This window comes from Protopterus annectens, chromosome 13.part0 (genome assembly GCF_019279795.1).
Source record: "Protopterus annectens isolate FY-2018-M chromosome 13.part0, PAN1.0, whole genome shotgun sequence".
Classification (NCBI taxonomy): Eukaryota; Metazoa; Chordata; order Ceratodontiformes; family Protopteridae; genus Protopterus; species Protopterus annectens.
In genome coordinates, this window is record NC_056747.1 from 896,843,645 (window position 1) to 896,865,357 (window position 21,713).

At 41.4% G+C, this 21,713-nt stretch overlaps 1 protein-coding gene across 1 annotated transcript in view; it reads left to right on the forward strand.

The window, feature by feature from the left end:
* LOC122787755 (galectin-9B-like) overlaps positions 1 to 21,713 on the forward strand; it is a 562,044-nt gene that overhangs the window by 230,264 nt on the left and 310,067 nt on the right. Inside the window, exon 6 of the mRNA XM_044054650.1 lies at positions 6,507 to 6,545. Coding sequence (XP_043910585.1) covers positions 6,507 to 6,545 — 39 coding nt within the window. The remainder of the gene's footprint in view (positions 1 to 6,506; positions 6,546 to 21,713) is intronic.

Sequence of the window (21,713 nt, forward strand, 5' to 3'; positions counted from 1 at the left end):
CAGGTGTCTGCTAAGGTACATCCCAAAAGGGGCATTGTACTCAATTATTGGCCTGATGAGGGATGAGTAAAGAGGCACGATGACCTCCCCTGATCTAGATGTGAATCCCTTCATGATTAGGTGGGCTATATAAAATGATTTTCTAACCACTTTGGCCACGTGGTTGTCGAATGAGAGATTGCTATCAACTTGGGTCCCTAATTACTTCTTTCGTACTTAATGGATTACCATCTATGTGGTAATTTGTGGGCACTTTGTTTTTTGCCGAAGGGGATGACTATACACTTTTTGGCGTTTAGCTTGAGGCCATGGCTCTGGCACCAGTTGTCTGTTTCTATGAGGCCCTTTTGTAGGATGCTTGTGTCGGCTGGAGAGTCGATTATGGCGCCCAATTTGCAGTCATCTGTGAACTTGGTCAGCCACAGTCCTTCCGTGTTGTCCTGTACCTCCGAGAAATATATACCGAACAAGAGAGGTCCCAGGACTGAGCCTTGTGGGATGCCACTTGTAACTGGTTTGGAGTCTGACATGGCTCCAGCAATTCTAACCATGTGGGTTCTGTCCTTGAGCCAGTTTGCAACCCATCTAGTGACATAGGGGTTTATATTTAAGCTGGTGAGCTTATCTATAATGCCCGAGTGGGGTATTGTATCGAAGGCTTTTGCGAGGACCAGATAGGCTGTGTGGACCACCTTCCCCTCGTCAGTGGCCTTGGTGACTGTTTCAAAGAAATCGACCAGGTTTAAGAGGCAGGATCTGCCCTTAACAAAGCCGAACTGGGTAGGATCCAGTGTCTGTATGTCCCCAATATCTTTATTTATGAGGTCCATGATGATCCTTTCCATAGCTTTGCAGACCAAGCTAGTCAGGCTTATGGGGCGATAGTTTCCAGGATCCGTTGAGGCACCACCTTTGTGGAGAGGGACCACTGTTGCTGTACGCCACTCTTTGGGTACATATCCTGTAGTAAGGCTGAGATTGAGCAGTAGTTTTATGTTTGGGTTTAGCTCTTCTTGGAGTTCATGTAGGACACAGCCCGGGACACCGTCTGGTCCCATTGATGCTGTGTTTTTTGCTTTGGAGAGGGCGGCTCTTACCTGAGCATCTGAGATGCCAGGGGGGCAGCACTCTGCTGGGATAGATATGTGCCCTTTTAGTGGGGAAGGGGGGGAGAAGTTTGTGCTGAACCTGTCAGCTAGGATGTTGGCAATGTCTGTGGGTTTGGTGTATTTTTTGTCATTTTGGACTAATTCTGAGCATATCTGGGAATTCCCACCCAGGTTTCTAACATAACTAAAGAAAGCCTTGTGATTATCCTTAGTGTCCTGTGCAATTTTCTCTCTAAGCTGGCCTTAGACGATTTTATGAGTGCCCGTAGTTTTTTGCTAATACTGATCAGAGATGCCTTCCCTTTTTGGGATTTTGCTCTATCATGTAGTAGCTTCCTCCTTCTATTGTATAGTTTGTTTCTATGAGCTCAGCATTTTTATTACTCTCTCCAGTCTGCTACTGTGTATGCTTTCCACTCCCGTTCTAACTTAGACTGACTTCATCAGCCCCTTTATTGTACCTTCACTCTTTTTTTCTCTCAAATTTCTGTTTGCCTCCCCTTCCAGCCATCTATGTTTTCCATCTCTTGCTACCTTTAGCTGACCTCCTATAATCCTGCTACCTTGGCATTTCATCACTATCCTGTTCCCCCCCTCTCCTTTTCCAACTGGATACTCCCAACCTTTACTTAATCCATAACACTTGTACCAATCTGATATTATACTTTAACCACTTTCTGTCTACCTTATTTTCTGCCTTTTCCTTATCTTTAACTACCTAATTACCTGTTAAACTTCCAACCTGCTCTTTTAACACTTTATATTAACAGATTTCTTGCTTTTTGCTAATACCTAATTTGTTATCATGACTACTGACTAATGATATTTTTTTTTAACTAGACGAATGATATTTTTTAACTTTACTTTGTATTTTAGATACTGGAGCTTATCTCCTTAGCCCCTTAACTGAACTTTGTTTGTCATCTACTCAGACTAGGCCAGGAAAACTGTATATTCATTTGTATTTTGCCTCATTACTTTATGTTAGTATTAGTTTAGTAATGTTTTCATAATCTGTCTTGTCTTATTCTGTAGTTGAGCTTTTCTCCTCGGGCCTCTGCTGAAAATGGACATGTATCCAGCCAGACTAGCCTGGTTAACAAATGTAAAATAAATAAAATAAATAAATTGTTTATGGCTGGGGTCCACCAGACAGGACTATTGCCTTTGGAGGATTGGGTCTTGGTTTTGTTTGGGATTGGATGATCCATGCATTCCTGTAGGTGTTCATAGAATGCGTTTATAAAGGATTCTGCGGTCTGGGCCGTATTTTCCACAGGCCTGGGGGCTTTGAAGGATTCCACCTCGGTTTTGAGGAGTGTGAAATTTGCTTTAGAGAAGATTTTCACTGTGGTTTTCTGGGCAGGGGGTGGGGTCGGGATGTGAATATCTAGTGAGATTAGTTTATGGTCTGATCTTACCAGTGAGGGATACACTTCTGGTCTTTAGCATAGAGTCCCCATGTTGGTGATGATCAAGTCCAGTATGTTTTCCCCTCTTGTGGGAGTGGTAACAAGCTGTTCCATAGCATTTGAGTTTATAAATTCTAGGAACCTTTGGTCTAGGGTGTTGGAGCTAGGGTAATGCTCCCAGTCTATGTTTGGGTAGTTGAAGTCGCCCAATATAATGGTGTTTGGAGAGACCTTCATATTTTCCAGTGTTCTCAGGAAGGCCGAGTGGGGTTCCTGGGTTTGAGAGGGTGGTCTGTAGCAGGCTATAAACTGGAAGGCAGTTTTACCCACTGTTGGTTGCACATGGATAGTCTCTGATGCTTCGTGCTGTGCCACCAACCTGGAGGTGTGGATATCTTTGACGAATATTGATACTCCCCCTCCTTTTGTGGTTCGGTCCAAATTTTGGGGCCGTAAAACATGGTATGAGGTATAACCTGGTAGTGCTGGGGTGCTCTTGAGAGCCTTGAACCAGGTTTCTGTTACTGCACAGATATCGATGTTCTCCATGCTAAGGAGAGTTTCGAGTGCATGCATCTTGAGGTTTAGACTTCTGGCATTGAGTAGCATTACTCTTAGTTTCTTATCCCTTGTGATACCTATGGAGGTGGGTTTGTCTTTTGAGCCTTGCCTAAACACGGCACTATGGGGGTGGCAAGAGCCTTTGCCAATATCCGAAACCCAGGGGTGACAGGTGCAAGCCGTCCCTAACGAAGCATTGTGGCTTGTCGAACATGTCATCTCAGGCTGACAGGCATTGGATCCCCTTTGAATGACACCAATACTTTAGCCAATTGTTGAAATTGATCATCTTGTCTTCATATTGTGGCATCATTCTTGGTGAGGGTAAGATGCTACTCAAGGTCAGGGTCATACCGGCCTGGGCCACATGCTCAGAGAGCTCCTCTATGTCTCTTTTCATGTAGTCCAGGGAGCTACGTCTCAGGTCATTCACACCAGCATGGACAATTACTGAGTCATATTTGTACTTGACTTGGAGTGACCTGAGTGCTTGTGTTATGTGGCGGATCCTAGCACCCGACAGGCAGCTCACCATGACCTTCTCCTTGTTCAGCCTGGTGAGCGGGACGTCAGTGTGCCTGACAATAGAGTCACCTATTACAAGTGTATCAGGTGTGTTGTTTAGCCTTAAGAGCTATGACTGTTCGGCACACTGGCTTTGTGAGCTATGTGTTGCGAGTGCTTTGTTTTGGGGGTAGCGGTTGCTTGGGTGTCTGCTTTGGAGGTCTCTGTTGCTTAGGCAGATTTTTATTTAGAGCCTCCGAGTATGTTTTTGTGTGTTTATGTGTTTGGTTTGCTGTCGTGGTAGGTCTATGTGAGACTGGAATTGTAGTGAGTGTGGTTTCCTTCTCCTCCTGACTGGTTATGCCAGTACTGAGTTGAGAGAGCTTAGCCTCTAGTTTGGCTATATGGTTGCATCTCTCACATGTGTTGGAATTTGTTGGGAGGAGGAGAGGGTTGTCTGTGTACATGAGGCAGTTGTAACATTGCCTCAAGATTCCCAGATTCACCAGCTGGACCGGAGAGGAGATTGACAACTGACCTTTGGACATGCTAGAATAGTATTGGGAATTCCTTTATAATTGAAAAAAGGGCCAATGGGGACAAGGTACTCAAGGGGAGTTTGTGAGGGTGTAGTGCTTTTAATTTTTTTAGTGCTGACTTATATAATTGCTTTGGTGAGCAAGTGCCAGGCTTTAGAGTAGGAATAGGGTGTTTATTATGAGAACTAGATCAGTTCTAAGGGAAAAAGTGAAGAGCAGACTTTGTGGAGCCAAGAATGGTTTAAACCCAATTAAGCGGCATTGCCCGATGCTGCGCTATGCGCAAAATCGTCTGTCTTGTGGGATGTTATGTTATTTTCCTGATATGGAAGTACCTCGTTTTATGTCTGACAATGTTTAAGAAAGCAGCTCACATTTACTGAGTGGACATGAATTTTTCAAGTCCCCTTGAAAATAATCCTAAAGTGGACTCTGATATTCTGTCTTTAGCCTACCAGAGATCTAGAAGACCTCAGTGCCTCTTCCTCATGTGAGGTTTCCTTCCTCTTTCTACAAAAGTGCTTACATAGCAGCCAGTTTGCTTATCTGGTCCCTGAGCAACCTTTGTTGTGAGAGTCATTTCCATACTTCATGATGGTGTGTGAGTGACAAGCAAGAAAATGGTTTACCACCTATATGATATCTTACATATCACAGTCTGTGTTCAGCATTTCACAATTCATATATATTTTATTGAATGGTCTAGATATAACCTGTCAGAGTTATGTGTAACATGTAAGATTGCAAATGTCTATTCACATTGTGTAAAATCTCAAAACGGTATTTGACTTTGCTCCTGTTTATTTTTGTCTTTCATAAACAGATTATAACCGCATGCTTTACTACTTTCAGGAATATCTTTCTCTGTCATTGGTATTATTGCAAATGTATTTACCCATGCAGTCTTTCAGGCCATCTTTTTCTTTAAAGTACTATATTTGTATAATAAACATGATTGACATTTATTGGTACAGTTTGCTGTACTTCACGGCATTTGGAATATTTTAATGAGCCATAATCACTTCAGAACTGGAGTTTGATTATTCTTGTTTGAAAATGTTCTCCTTACACCTTTAGGCACAAACTTCAAGGTGTATGTAACCTGCAACTGGGTTCAGGCATGTAGGCAGTGAGACATTTCTGTGTGGTACACTGGCTTCAGGTACCTAAGCGAGACATTTACCCATGATACATTTGGTTGGAGACACATGGCTGAAGTGACGTTCAGCTGCAGAGAAATATGTCTGTTGTGAATTCTCTGTAAGCAAACGGAAGTATGCTGTGCCATGCCCATAACTTCAGTAACTAACTGCATGGGAGAAAATAATATCCATGGCTACCAAGGCAACAGGAGATAACACACAGTATGGCATGCATCAGTAGGACGCTGGCCAGTGGGCTTGTCAGTGGCAATAAAAATGTCATGCACAGTGGCCAGTGCTTTTATAACTGGTGTGGGTGGACCACTACCCCCTTCAAAGTGTCAGTGGAACATTATCTAAAGCGTATACTGGAGCATAAATGTGACTACAGTGGCATGCAGGATTTCCTCCATGATGTAGCACACTTCTACTTGTTGTAGTTTCATAAGCATGTACCCTACTCTGAGCACAACACTCATTACTACTTCTGCTCTCCATACATGTGTTTATTAAAGCTGTGGGCATGACAGTGTATGCTTCTCTTTGCCCAAAGGGAATTTGCAGCAGTCTTATTTCTCTGCAGGTGAACGTCACTTCAGCTATAAGTCCCCAACCAAATATACCAGAGGGAAATGTATCACTGCCTTAGCACCTGAAACTCTTGCAACTCATTCAGTTAAACAGCTGTAAGTGACCCATCTGGAAGAGTCATTGGGATTGATGCTGATTTAAAGTGATACAGTGAAGCTAGTAATGATTTTTAAAAGGCTGCCACAGTACCAATAAGTTATTAAATAAATGCCCAAATACCTTGCCATTTGCAGTCAGACATAAAATAAGGATAGCACTTTCTTTGTGACTTCACAATATATCACTTTTTCATTATGGAATTATTGTACATGATATTTACCATATGGAGTATGGCAAGTTTCATTGAAGTTGATATTCATGTGGAGTCTAAGTCATCATGCCTGAGACTACATTAAGGTAGCATGCTATTCAAAAAGTACATTATGGTGAAAAACAGTAAAATATGTGCAGGAATTTTACTTGTTTTGTAAACTCTAATGGTGATGTATTGCTCTTGAAACACAGCATATAGTCATGTGGGACTAGAAGGTTTCTATATTTAGAGGTTGTGCCTTGAAGAGATCCTAACTGTATTGCTTGACAACTTTCTAAAGTAATACATTTGTATTGCTTTTGTTTATTACAACTTTATTTATTTTCTATTTACAGGCTTCTTTTGCTTTACCTTCTTGCTATGCAGCACCAACTGTGAGTACTACATCACATTTTATTCACTGTTTTTTGTCATATGTGCAGGTGTTAACTTTAATGCTGTTTCATAGCTGTACATGTACTTGAAGATCAACGGGAAAAAGCTGAAACATGGTTATATGTGTGTGTCCACACAGGATGTAGTCTGGCTTACTTTTTAAAAAGTATTTCCGTATTTGGTTGGACCAATAGGCTTTTTTCAGCCGTGTCCTTGTCCAAAAAGGGTGCAAGCATACGAAAATAATAAAAGCATTTACTGGTGAAATAAATATTGCTGACGTAAAGTAGAAGTAGCTATAGTGAAAACACAACAACAGTAAGTGAGGATATAAAGCACATACAAACATGCAGTCAGCATAAAATGATGATGTGTGGCAGTTACACAGTATGTGCAAACAACCTGAACTGCTCAGCAAGCACTACTAGTTTACGGAGTCTGATCTGACATCTTGTGCAAGTGGAAGTACAAGAACACAGTCTGTGATGACAGGGTATGCATAACCTGAAATACACAGCTTAAATACGCTTTATACAGTGAACATCGGTGTGTGTAATGAAACTTCAGGAGCATAGATGGGTGTTACAGGCTGGTTTTAATAGTCAGTGGCTGGACAAGGGAGACTGGTGAATAGTGACACTATGTAGATATGTACATATATACACGTGGTTTGTTCAGAAAAAGAGGGATTCATTTTTATATTTTTATTTTTTTATTTTACACATTTGTTAACCAGGTAAGCCCGCGGGACACAAGTGTTATTTTTCGGGGGTGAGCCTAGATCACTCCCTGGTTAACTGACTTGCTCAGAGTCACACACAGTAGGCAGATGGAGGTGGAAGAAATCAAACCTTGCACCTTGATTATAAACAGCAGCAAATTAACAACTCAGAGCCTTAATACCCTGAGGTAATTGCCAGACTGTGCTCGTGTGCAGCTTTGAAACTCTGCAGAGATTAAATTGCACAAGACAAAGAAAGTACGCAGGAAAATTCCTGCACAAATTTGTGGGATGTGCTCACATGTGCAAGTCAGCTGAAACTTCATAAGTTTACAAATTAAACAGTGAAGTGCAGCACTGTGCAGATCTTGCAAGATTTTGTTGCATAATTTCATGCAGTGTGCTGCTGGTCTGTTAAGCAACCCACTGTTCAAGCATTCCTAAAAAGGTATCTACATATCTGTTTAGTTTATAAGGGTGGAAATGGGATGATAGAATAATGGGGCGGAGGGGAAAGGACACACAAAAGGATAACATAGGGAAATAATTAGGAGGCCATGGGAAAGGAGGGTATATCCTTTATTGTGGAGAAAGGGCCTTCTTTTTCTGTAATATATGAGGGAGAAAGGGTGAAAGATATAGGGAATCAACAACAGGGGTATTAGGGAATATGCAAAGGTACAGGCAAAAACATATAACAATAAGAGACTGGGTGGATAACCATACAAAAGGGAGGGTCCAAAGATAGAGGGAAAGATTGACAGAAGATGGACAACTGATGATGGAGTAGGCTGTGAGCAATACATAAGGGGTACATATAACATAATAAGATTGTTTCATAAGTGTATGCTAGGCTAATGACCACTGGGGGTTTTATAAGCCTAGCCATGCATCCCAAATGTATTCTGTAATTTTTCTGAGCCTTAGAGTTTAATTTAAAGAGTATATGAAAGCTTGGGTATGATTAATTATAGACTACAGCGTACAACAAAGAGAACCAACTGCTTCACCACAAAACGAAGCCACAAAGACCAAAAAAATAAGATATTTTATTTCTCTAGCGCCTCTGCCACAGTAAGCCTTCAAGGAGTAACACACTACTTGTAAAAACCAATATTTATAGCACCAGCTACAATCAATTCAATAAGACAATAAGTAATTAAACAATTAAAACTTAAAGTAACACAATACATTTAAAATAACACAATACATTTAAATCACACTTTTCCAACAACAGTCTGTATTCAGACCTTTTGGTATCAAAGTACCATATTTTAAAATAAAAATAGTTTCCTTTTTTAAAAGTGCATTCTTAATTCTATTATTATCCAAATCATACATAGGTATTTGTTCTAAAATTGTGGCTTTTAAAGTATCCAACCCCCCATGATGTTGGTGAAAATGTTGAGCCAAAGGACTCTCCACTTTGTTAGTTCTGATGTCTCTCAAATGTTCCTGCAATCTCAGTTTAAACATTCTCTGAGCTTGTCCAATATAAAATTTGTTACATCCACATTTAATGGCATAAACAACTCTTTCAGTTCTACAGTCATATGTCCCATTAGATCTAAAACAAATTTTATTAATGTGTGTAAAAAAATTAACTATATAAGAACAACAACTACATCTCCCACAGGGGAAAGTTCCTCGAACTGGAACTTGATAAAGCAATCTAGATTCAGGTCTAGAGAATCTAGTGTGAACAACCATATCCTTAATATTCCTACCCCTTGTATAAGAGAATAATAGTTTCTTATTAGTCAAACCTTTTAATTCGCCAGAATTATTTAAATATTCCCAAAAATGTATTATTAACTGTCTAATCTTATCACTACAAACATTATAAGTAGAAACTATGAAAAAACTCTCTACATCTTTATGTGGTGTGACATTATTCCTATTATATTGCTTTTTACATAAACTTCCTACCTTATATCTAATATTAAACACTTTATAAATATCCTGTTCAATTAATCTACTATCATATAATCTATTTTCAAACATATTTTTAGTGCGCAATATATCTGTTATAGACTACCTCTGTCCATTAGAGACATAGGTGCTAGACTTGGGGTGAATTTCCAGTTTCCTATCCACTGGTATAGGTTATGCTTGAATAGAGTTAGAGAAGAACTCTGCTTCAGATGGATGGGAAACCTGTTCAAGAGTAGGTGAATTCTCTGAGACTCCTACCTGTCCCTCCAGTATGTCATATGTACTGTATGTTGCAAGCAAAATTCAAGTTCTTAGATTGAGCAGTTCTGATGCAATTGTTTTTTGCGGATGTGCGAAAGGGTCACCATAATAGAATTCAAAGATGCCTTTTATGCCAGACGAAGTTTACCTCTCAACATTCTGTAGGAAACCAAGTATAGATATAGTGCTTTGAGGCAATCTGCATAGGATATGTTGTTTACAACCTGTATTCTTTTTGTGAGGAACCTCTGGGGATGTTCCAGTTGCTGCATGCTCCTGGTCAGGTTGCAGACTACAGAAAACATGCCGACCCACTACAAAACTTTTTTGCCCCACTATATATAACATTAAGTATCCTGTTTTTTGCTTATTTTGTTCTTTATTTCTTTGTTAATTATAGCACTTTGTGTACTGTATATTTTTCTAGCTAGTTTCATTGTGTGTGAGGTATTAACTGGAAATTGTCCACTTTTATTAAGCATTTGTTGGGTTGGTTGTTTCTGATAACTTGTTGCAGTTAAAACTCTTTTTCTAGAGCCTCCTTTAGTTGTTTAAAACTTTCATTTAAAGGCTCATTGCTGCTTTTCTGCTGTGAGAAACATTTCTGCAGTTTGTTTCCCATCCTCCCTCCCTGTTGGTATGGTGTTTTTTATAATTGGTGGCTTCTCAGTTGCCCGCCCCTAGCGCAAATTTGATCTGGGACCCTCCTCCCAGTCTAGTGTCATTACCTCATTCTACCCAGTACAGGGAGAACATTTGAGAAGGCCAATCAGCTTAGTTTCTGCTACTCCATTCTCTCTTTCCACTAAAAAAAAAAAAATTTCTAAGCTTGTTTCCTGCCTTTCCTGTGGGTAGTCTAGCCTGGATATAAATTTGCTGTGTCCAGGACTATTTGTAGGCTTCTAGGCCCCCAAGCCTTTCTGTGTTGGAGGGAAGCCTTCTAGCTTAATTTTGTTTCATAGAACTAGCCAGTTTTTTGTTTCAGCACTTGTTCAGAACTTATTGTAAGCACTAAATAAGCTACAAATTACTACAGCACTCAACTTTCCTCACTGTCTAGAGGAAAACAGTTTCTAGTACTTAACAAATAAGCACCTATTCAGGCATGTCTAAGGGTCAGCTCCCAGTGTTTTCTCCTGTCTACCTGATGAATCTAGGCATCTTGGGGCAATGCAGTAATTGCCTCATGTACACAGACAATCCTCTCCTCCTACCACCTAGCACTACAACCTGTGAGAGATGCACTTATATAGCCAAACTGGAAGCAGAGCTCTCTTCACCCAAGACTGGACTAGACAGTCAAGAGGAGAAGGTAAACACTTGCACCACACCACACTCAGCACATAGTCCCTCAAAACCTACACCACCAAAACACACACATAAAAACACAAAACACACACCTACATTCACGGAGGCTCTCAGTAAAAACCTGCCCAAGCAACAGGGACCTCCAAAGCAGAAACACAAGCAACCTCCACCCTCCAACACAACCCAAATGACACATAGCCCACAAACTCAGTGTGCCACTCAACCACAGCCCATAAGGCATAACAACGTACCCAACACTCTAGTCATAGGTGACTCTATAGTCAGGCACACTGATGTTCCACTCACCAGGCTAAACAAGGAGAAAGTTACTGTTAGCTGCCTGTCGGGTGCCAGGATCCGCCACATAACACATGCACTCAGGTCACTCCACAACACGTACAAATATGACTCTGTCATTGTCCATGTTGGTGTGAATGACCTGAGACGTACCTCCTTGGACTACATGAAAAGGGACATGGAGGAGCTGTCCGATCCTGTAGCCCAGGCAGGTACGACCCTAGCCCTGAGTAGCATCCTGCAATCACGCAGAATGATACCACAGTACAAGGACAAAATGATTGACTTCAACAATTGGCTAAGCTTCTGGTGTCATTCTAAGGGGATCCAGTATCTGTCTGCCTGGGATGACATGATCGACAAGCCACGATGCTTTGCCAGAGATGGCCTGCACCTGTCGTCCCTGGGATTCCAGATATTGGCTAAGGCTCTAGCCACCCCTATAGTGCCTTTTTTAGGCAAGGTTCAAATGACAAATTCACCACCCTAACAGGTACAGGCAAGAAGAATCTGAGGGTATTGCTACTCAATGCTAGAAGTCTAAACCTCAAAATGCACTCTCTTGAGGCAGTCCATAAAATGGAGAACATCGACATCTGTGCGGTGACAGAGACCTGGTTCAAGGCTCCAGAGAGTACCCCTGCATTACCAGGCTATAATTCATACCACACCTTTCGGCCACCTAACCTGGACCGAAACACTAAATGCGGAGGCATGTCCATATTCATTAAGGATATCCACACCTCCAGGCTAGTTGCTCAGCATAATGCATCCGAAATTATCCAAGTGCAACTAACTCTGGGCAAGACCGCAGTCCAAATTGTAGCTTGCTACAGATCCCCCACCATGCCCCGGTATTCCCACTCCTCATTTCTTAATACACTGGAAAATATTAGAGTACAACCTAACACCCTAATAATGGGCGATTTCAACTACCCTACCATTAACTGGGAAAACTACTCCTGTACCAACTCTTGTGCTCAACGTTTTCTGGAATTCATAAATTCCAATGCCATGGATCAACTTATCCACACCCCCACCAGGGGCAGCAATATCCTAGACCTGGTTATTACCAACATGGGCAACTGGTGCTCTACACCAGAGGTCAGTTCCTCGTTGGTCAGATCCGACCACAAGATAATCACCCTAGACATCCACATCCCTCCCCCACCCCCCATTAGGGAAACCACAGTAAAAAATTTCTCCAAAGCCAACTTCACGCTTCTTAAGACAGAAGTGGCAAACTTCACGACACCCATGCTGACGGACAATAGAGGTATAACTGCTGAATCCTACACAAATGCACTTTATAAGCACTTACACGAGTGCATGGATCGTGCAATCCCTAACCGAACCAAGATGCTATCCTCCAAAAAAAAGGAAGCCAATCTGGTGGTCCCCTGCCATAAACAAACTCTACAACAGAAGAAACTGTTGCAAAAAAGAGTAAAATCCCATGTATGGAGAAACTCCCTGGTCAACCTCAGTAAGAAGCTGAGATCCCTCATAAAATCCTCCAAAGCTAGTTATGAAAACAAAATCGCCATTGATTCTAAAGACAACCACAAAGCATTCTATAGCTATGTCAAGAATCTCAATGGCAACACTCAGATCTGCTCTGAGTTAAAGCACAATGGCACTAAATATACAGAACCAACTGATATTGCCAACATCCTGACAGATAGGTTCAGTGCTAACTTTACCCCTCTGTCATTACCCTAAAGGGCCCATCTCTATACCAGAAGAATGCAAAGTTCCTGTAATGACGGCTGCACAGGTAAAAAACACATTATCCAAAGCCAAGAACACAGCATCCATGGGACCTGACAACATCCCAGGCTGTGTTCTGCATGAACTACAGAACAAACTGGCACCCCACCTAAGTACCATGTTCAATCATAGCCTCACCTCAGGCTATGTGCCCACTGAGTGGCGCACAGCAACAGTTATCCCACTCCACAAAGGGGGAGCCACCACAGACCCCGGAAACTACCACCCCATTAGCCTAACGAGCCTGGTCTGCAAGGCTATGGAGCGTATCATCATGGAACTTATAAACAATGACATTGGTAATCTCCAAACTCAGTACCCCACCTAGTTCGGGTTTGTAAAAGGCAGATCATGTCTCCTAAACCTGATAGACTTCTTTGAAGCAGTCACCAAAGCCGTAGATGAGGGTAAGGTGGTTCACACAGCCTATCTAGATCTCACCAAGGCTTTCAACACCATCCCTCACTCTGGAATTATAGATAAACTCACTAAACTAGGTATAAATCCCTATGTCACAAGATGGGTTGCCAACTGGCTCACTGACAGAACCCACACTGTGAAAGTAGCAGACTCCAAATCCAACTTCAGACCAGTGACAAGTGGAGTACCACAGGGTTCAGTCCTGGGTCCTCTCCTGTTTGGTATCTACTTCTCTGAAGTACAGGCCAACACAGAAGTTCTTTGGCTAACGAAGTTCGCAGATGACTGCAAACTAGGAGCCATAATCAAAACTCCAAAAGATGTGGACATCCTACAAAAGGGCCTCACTGAGACAGATGCCTGGTGTCAAAGCCATGGCCTCAAGCTCAATGCCAAAAAGTGCATTGTCATCCCTTTTGGTAAAAACTCAGTACCCATGAACTACCACATAGGTGGTAGTCTACTTAACACCGAAAGTGTGATAAGAGACCTTGGGACACATGTGGACAGTAGTCTCTCCTTTGATAATCACATCGCCACAGTAGTCAGGAAATCCTTCTATGTAGCACACCTCATCACAAAAGGTTTCTCATCCAGGAAAAAAGAGGTCATTGTTCCCCTCTACTCGTCACTCATTAGACCCATTATAGAGTACAATGCCCCTTTTAGTATGTACCTCACAAGACATCTACAACAACTGGAAAGGCCACAGAAATACCTCACAAAGAGGATTACCGGCCTCAGAGAGATGCCCTATGCAGACCGTCTCAAAAAACTGCAGCTTTACTCCGTTGCATATCGCCTACTCAGAGGCGATCTCTGCCTAACACACAAAGCTATGTCAAACCCAGAGCTTTTAGACATGCTCTACTTAAAGAAATCCCAATCCCTATGAGCTACACGCTCTAGGGACCTTAACCTCATCACCACAATAAACAGAACATGCTGGAGGGATAGATTCCTGTCCCAGAGACTTCCCATACTCTGGAACAAACTACCTATCTATATCAAACAAAGCTCCTCATTAGCACTCTTCAAGAAAAATCTTGATGATTGGATGGGAGATAGGAAATTCACCCCGGGGATCACTTCTGTGGCTCTGCTCGACAGTGGCACAGGAAAATAATTTTCTTGGGTGGCGAAAGCCAGGGTACATTTGGCTAGGCTTATATAGGCCCTAGGGCCAATAGCCTAGTACCTACCTATGAACCTATGACCCTATTGCATCATTAGAAGGTGGGGCTTGATGACATGGAATAAGGAAGTAACCACAGAGTTACTCAGCATACAGAAACACCAGTTTAATAAGCTTAAAAAATATAGGTCCAGTGAAGTAACTAAAGTAAAAACTACACATTTTAGAATAAGAAATCCCACTTTATAAGATGAGGGCAGCATTATAGCAAAAAAGAAATGGTGAAAGAACTTAAAAGTTGATCCTTAAAGAGCAGATATTTACCATAAAAGCTAGTTATTAGTGTAAAAATGCACAGAATTTGTTGTAAGCCCAGCTCTCGCTGCTGAGCCTATAAGCACAATACTGTATTACCAGATATGCTAAAATGCAGAACAACCTTTTTTCATAAAAAGGGACAGTAAATATGCACAGAATTCACTATAAGTTCAGCACTCTCACTGCTGAGACTCTGGACACAGGACTGTAGCATTAGTGAAGTTAAAGAGCAGAGCAAACAAGTGTTTCACAAAAATAGACTATAAAACAGTAAAAACAAAATGTAATTATTACTAGACATTTGTTGACTGGGTTAGTCCGACTGGGTCAAAGCCCTTTTTCAGCAGAGGCCCGGGGAGAAAAGCTCCACAAGTAGTTACAAACATACAGTAGTAAATATAATAATACATTAAGATATGAAAATCAAAAAGTACAGTAGAAAACATAGTGATACATTAAGATATAAAAGCATCAATGTATAAAAAACTAAAAGCACATCATGATGTTTATTATTTACATGTAGAAATTATATACATATTTCACCTACTGAATCAAGCAGTATAACCTCTGCAATTGTTGGTCAGTTATATGTATGAGGAATACCCTTACAAGAATAAGGACGGTAGATATGAAGTTTACTTAAGCTGAACTCAGACTGGAATAAATTGTAAGTTTCATTAAGGAGGTAATATTGAAAATGTTGATGTGCAGCCAGAGAGTAGCCATGAGAGGAAGTAAGGGGAGTTGGTGAAGGTGAGAATTGCTGGTGAAAGAGTCATGGAGGGTAATTACAGTGACTGATCCAAGTACTGGTTAGAAAGTTTTTGTTAGCAGTCTTGAATTTTTGTGGGTGCTTAATATTCCCGATACCGAGAGGAAGTTTATTCCAAGATTAAGCAGGGGAGTAGCTGTATAGGTTTTGCCCTATTTTGCTTTTGGGTTTGTAGATATGGAGAAGGTTTTGCTCAGAGCTTTGGCGAGACCTTGTAGGGGTATAGAGAGACAAGAGAGGCAGGATCAGGAGAGGAGGAGGCTTGGTGCAGTATAGCATGAATGATTTGAAGCTGAGAGAGAAGCAGTTGATGGGGAGAAATTTTACCTAGTTAAGGCTTTTAAGGGCAAGACAGTGGTGATAGAGGTATGTAAGATTCGAAGCAAATCATGCAGATTTGTTGTATGTGGATTCTGATTTTGATAGGAGAGTAGACTGAAGGTTAGTGAGGACTTGGCGAGCCATAGAATAGGCTTGGAAGGGGGTATGCATGGGATAGGGAAATTTTTCATCTGGTGGAGAGACATTTTTTGTTTTACAGAAGTCCTAGTTTTTGGTGGGTTTTCTTGATGTTGGAGATATGCAGATCAAATTTGAGTTGGTCATCAATGATGACCCCCAGAAATTCTGTGTGAGGCTCAACATATATGGGTATATTATTAATGGGAGAGATAGAGAAGGAGGACTTTAGATAGTTCATAGTTCTGGGAGTGAAAAGCAGAAGTTTTTTTTGGCTTTAGAATTAGCTGATTCATGGTAAGCCAGTTTTCTTTTGATAAGAAGGATTGTTCTGCGAGAGTGTTTAGGTTAAAGAGGGAGTCTGCTATGGTGATGACAGTGGAGCCATCTGCATATTGCACCAGAAAAGACTGGGGACAGGATGTAAACAGTTTGTTGGTAAAAATGTTAAATAGTAATGGGCCAAGGATAGATACTGGAGGTACACCCACTCAGATGTATAATTGTTCGGGTGACAGCAAGTGCTCATAGAAGATGTAATAAAAAGTAAAAAAATAAATTGTTTCCTTCCTTTTTGTAGAAAGGTAACTTGAACTTTAGCAGTCTATGGGGAGGAACCTTCAATTAGATCTTTTAACTCCCAACAATCAAGCAGATGAGATGAGACTTGGAGGAGTTTCCAGAGACAATTTGTAATGAGGGAGGTTAGTCGAGCAGTACTGGCTGGATGGGTGGACACTCAGTATTATAGATCTGTGGAAAACAGTGGGAGGGAAGAAGTAATTAACTGACAATAGCAATGAAAGAGAAGAGGAAGGGACTTTGGTAGTCTGATTACTATAAGGCATTGAAAACAGTGACACTTGCTTTTTAAAATCTCGACAACAAAAAGGAGATCACCCAGGCCTGTAAAGCACAAACCACACTCCCACTAAAGGGTCTTTGATCCTGAGGCCTAGTAGCTAGTTTTAACAAATATAACATAGTTGAAGAAACAAAGTAATTTACTTACAAAAAGACAGATAATTCATTTACATCAAGCCAAAGATTAATCAAGTGCAATACACTTCCTACTTTTCTAGTGTAGAGATGCTCAGAAGCTACATTTCTTTGTGTTTAAATATGCAGCCATGAAGTGCTCCCACTCCAAGTAAGTCTCAATGGCCTGAATGGGGAAAAAGAGGGGAACACAGGGACAGGCCCATGCCAAGAGTGGACCAGAGATTAGTTACTGTACTCATGCACAGGAATGCTAGGTGGATCAATTTCAGAGCTGGTTGAGGAGCTAATTTTTGGTGGCTTAGTAATCAGAACTTGCTGGTTTAGCAAGTCTTGAAACCCTTTTGGAGGTGTAGGTTGGGGCCACATCATCTCTCTCTCTCATGCCATGTCAGGCAGGGGTGCCCATCCTGTGTTACCTGCTGGAGAGGAGCCTTTGCTTTTCCCCAGATGATGTAGTCTTAGGATACACAACAGCTGGATTTTGGTCTTGCGCTGTAGCATGGCTGGTCTGCAGCAGAGGTACCCTTAGCTGTTATGCACCTGTGGATGGAGGGACTTTCTTCTATTAGTGAGAAAGTAAAAGAATGAGTACTTTATAAATGATAAAAAGGTGAAGTAAAAGCTGAGGAATGGATGTACAGACACATACCAGACTAGGTGCTGAATGCTCCAGTCTTCTGTGAAATTTCAGTGTTGTGATGTGAATCTCATGCTGTGCTGGAAAAGGAAAAGAACGTTATGCACAGGGCACATGTATTGTCAGTATATGATGAAAAGCACAATATGTTGACAGGATATGTGTATGTCTTGTCACAGCAATAAGGATGTCACTGGACAGAGTGTAAATATCAAGTCCACTGCATAGCAGGTAGATAATAACAGAAGCCATCAGTACAAATACATTGGGATACTTAAGGACTGCCCATATGATGTACGGCCGTGAACCACTTTGACATGGAGAAATGACCTAAGGGTATGAGCCACCCCATAAAGTATAATATCTAACAAAATGCCCACAAGCATCTGCGTGGACAGTGGCCCACCAGTCAGACCTTAAGTAACTGCTATTAAGACTGATGGCCAGCAATTCCTATAGTAGTGCACATGTGCAAATGTGTGTAGATGCCTTCTACAAATTCCCACTATGGGTCAGCAGTGACATGGCAGAGGGACATACCATGGAGCATCACCTACAGAGGACATCTTCCCTGCTGTGTGCATAATCTTACAGAGGACTATATCCTAGGAATGATTGCGTCTTTCGGCTTTTCCCGGTTAGGGGTCGCCACAGCGGAACTCCGGTCTGCTAATGATTGGCATGTCTCCACGCAGAAGACACTCTAGCTGAGAATTGGGAGTAAAATAACTAGGTGGTAAAAAAAGAATAAAAAAGTTAAATAAGGTAATAAAATCTGTACAGACAGCAACAGTATGAACAGTATCAGTATAATTGAATACCTACTCTGCCAGAGAGAGGGAGATGAGAACTGCAGTAACAGAAAAAGAGACATCCTTTTACTGTAGAACTGCAGTAGTGAAAGCAAAGACCTGGATGTTTACTGTATGACACGGGACATGCCATCATCACTTCTGCCTACCACTGGGTTAGAGTATGTGGCTGCTTGCTCTGCAGGCCATTGAAGTGATGCCTGCATAGTTCATCTTATCTGGAGATTTCAGTTGCCTGGCTGAGTTCATCAGCAAAATCAGTCCAGATGTGCACTTTTTTAAAAATGGTTTAGTCTGGGCTGCATCCAGGTGTACCTTGAACTTCTGTAAGCAGAAGTACAGGAGGATTTTGATTTCTTTAGGGCGTTAACTGGACACCTCTGCCCAGAGCTTTAGCAGATGCCACTGTATCCCTCCTATGTCATTAGCCAATATGGTGTCACTTTTCAGGAAGTGAAACTAATAGGCTGGGAATTGCATGCAGTGTGATGGCAGGTAGTTCAGGTAGTTGTGAGCTTGTACCTTATTATGAAATGTTAAAAGGAGGCATATGGTCACACCACTTAATGCTTGTCCATATAAGTAAAAAGTTGAGTGAGATGTTATATGGATGGACTTGTAGGCAGTACTGTGATTCACAGAACTTTTTGCTAGAAAGCCTCATTTGACTGTGAACTTCACAAAGTGATTTTAATCAGCTAAAATGGATAATGTATTGTCTTTTTCTTCTCTGGTGTGTACTGCGTTTTTTTCAAATTTCATCAGAAACGCATAGCACAAACAGATATATTGATGTATAGAACGTTAAAATGCAGGAAGTAACGGTGAACATACGTAAAACATTTAACCGAAAAACAAACTTCAGTAAACTAACAACTGACACAAACAAAAAACTAAAAGTGGAACAGACACTCCACAATGAGCTTCAATTCACTTCAACAAATTTTAATGCAATAAAACCACAGACTGAGCGCTTTCGTCTTGCAGACATGAAGACTTCAAACAAAATACGGTCACTGCAGTTCGTCAAATACGCAAACCAGCAATACTTTGGTGAAACAATTTATTTGAAGCGCTTTTCGTTTGAGACATGAAGACTTCATCAGAGTTGCAGTCTGCCTTTAAAAAGACATTTAAATGCAAACAATTCATCCAGTCAAATTTGAGTTAGAAGAATAAATTATGATGTCAATCAACTACCAAGTGCAATTTCTTAAAGAACCAGACCTGAAACATCTAGTTGCGTTACATAGACTAAATTAAGTAATTAAATACAGCTAAATCATTCACATGCACTGTTGTACATTGAGAAAAGTGTGTTGAAATTGAAGTAAAAAAATCACATTAAAGCTGCTTTCAACTTTAAAAAAAAAGATAGCTGGACAGACAGTGCATGGAGGCAAATGGGTATTCTGGCTAGGCTTCTCAGTGGTCCCCAGCACTGCCAGCCAAGTAATAATCTATGACCATATGAACCTGTGAGCAATGGTTAATGCTTTGTCATTTGTTCACAGGTCTGTCAGCAACTGTACCAACAGTGCTAGAGTATGGGGCATAGAGCATGGGACAGGATGGCAAGATGATGCTGATGCTCATGTGGCAGTCAAAGATGATACCATTGCTGTCATAATCGTGTCATTGTCTGAAGATATTTATAGTGATAGTTGCAAACTGTACTATCAGGGATTCCACCCCTCATAGCAGAGTGATGAATCCACAAGGGCCAGTGCTGGCATAGAGACAGTGCACCATGGACATGAGCCTTCGCCAGGTATTGTGAAATCCCCTGTAGCCTGAGCTGTCTATCTGATCCTCATGTGGAACCTCTGGAGAAATACAAGACATTGTTGCACATTGGAGTATCCAACATACAATCCATCCACAAGAGTGCCCAATGAACTACAAGACCACATCTGGCTCAGAAAGCATGTAAGGTATTGTCTGCACAACAGCAAATGTGTCAGGACATTGTCCAGGCATAGGATATTGCTACTGAAAGTCAGATAGAGATAGTGAGAGTATTGCAATGTATACATGAAGATATGTTGCAGAAGTGTCAGCAATATATGGAAATGGTGGAGACCAGGGAAATTGCTATAGCTATTCTCCTTCAGAGCATGGCTCCTCACAAAGAATCCATGTCAGCCTCTGTCTGTACACTTGTGAAGACTTAATAGACACACACAAATTCATAGGTATATACAAGGTAATCATTCTGCAGACTATTACATGCCTAGCCAATAACTAGACCATGAAGAAAAGTGAGAGTCAAACCCTGTACCATGTGCGCGTGCATGTGTGTATAAACACCTTAACAATTATGCCACCCGCCAACCACACACATGGCAGCTACACCTCTGTGAGGCAGAACAGAGATTGGGTTTACATGCCACGGTGGACATGTGCCATAGGCAGCCCAGTCAGCTGCAGCATCCCTAGATTTGCAGTCCTTTGTGGGTCAACATGTTGGACATTTTCAGACTTCCACATCTTGTGAAAGGAACTCACAGTTCAGATCCTGGTCATGCAATAGCGGGCTGTCACTGTTAAGGGTTTCATTAGCCTCACACAAGTCATATCACCATTGCTACTGAATGTTATGCTCACATGGCATCCATGTTATTTCCTGCAGTGGCTCACCAACCCTGCCACCAAGGAGCATTGTTTATGGTATATTCCAGATGTGAGCTGCATGTTCTGCCCCAGGCAGTAGCAGGCATAGCACCAGCAGTGAAGCAGGGCACCTGCTGAGGTGATAAAAAAACAACTTTTGCAGAACCATTGAGATAAAAAAAAATAATTAAAAAATTAAACCTCTACTTACCTATATAGAGGAGCCTTAACATGCCTGTTTAGAGGCAGAAGAAAAAAGAACTCTGATTACAACTTTTCATGGTAGTAGATTGCCAAATTTGCTCCCTGTGCAGTTCCTTAACACTGGTGCCTCCCCTAAACCAAAGCTAATGAGCAAAAACTATCTTCTTCAAGGGGCTAGTTCTACAGCACATACAGTGGTTGAAATTACACCTAACACACATTTGTTTCTGCATTGCCATTCATTCATTTAGACTAACATAGCTGTTTAAATGAATGAATGGCAATGCCATTATTAAATGCATTCTGACAACTGATAATGCTTATACTTCACTTCTGCCCAATCTCACCTCCTAATAGCTTGTGCCCAGGGCAGCTGCCCTCCTCACCCTGTCCTACTTATTTAGAGAAAGCAAACACACAAACAAAAACTCTCTGTACAAGTGCAGAAGACCAAAACCAGTCTGGTAAGTACAAGCCCTCTACATCGAAGGATAGGACCACTG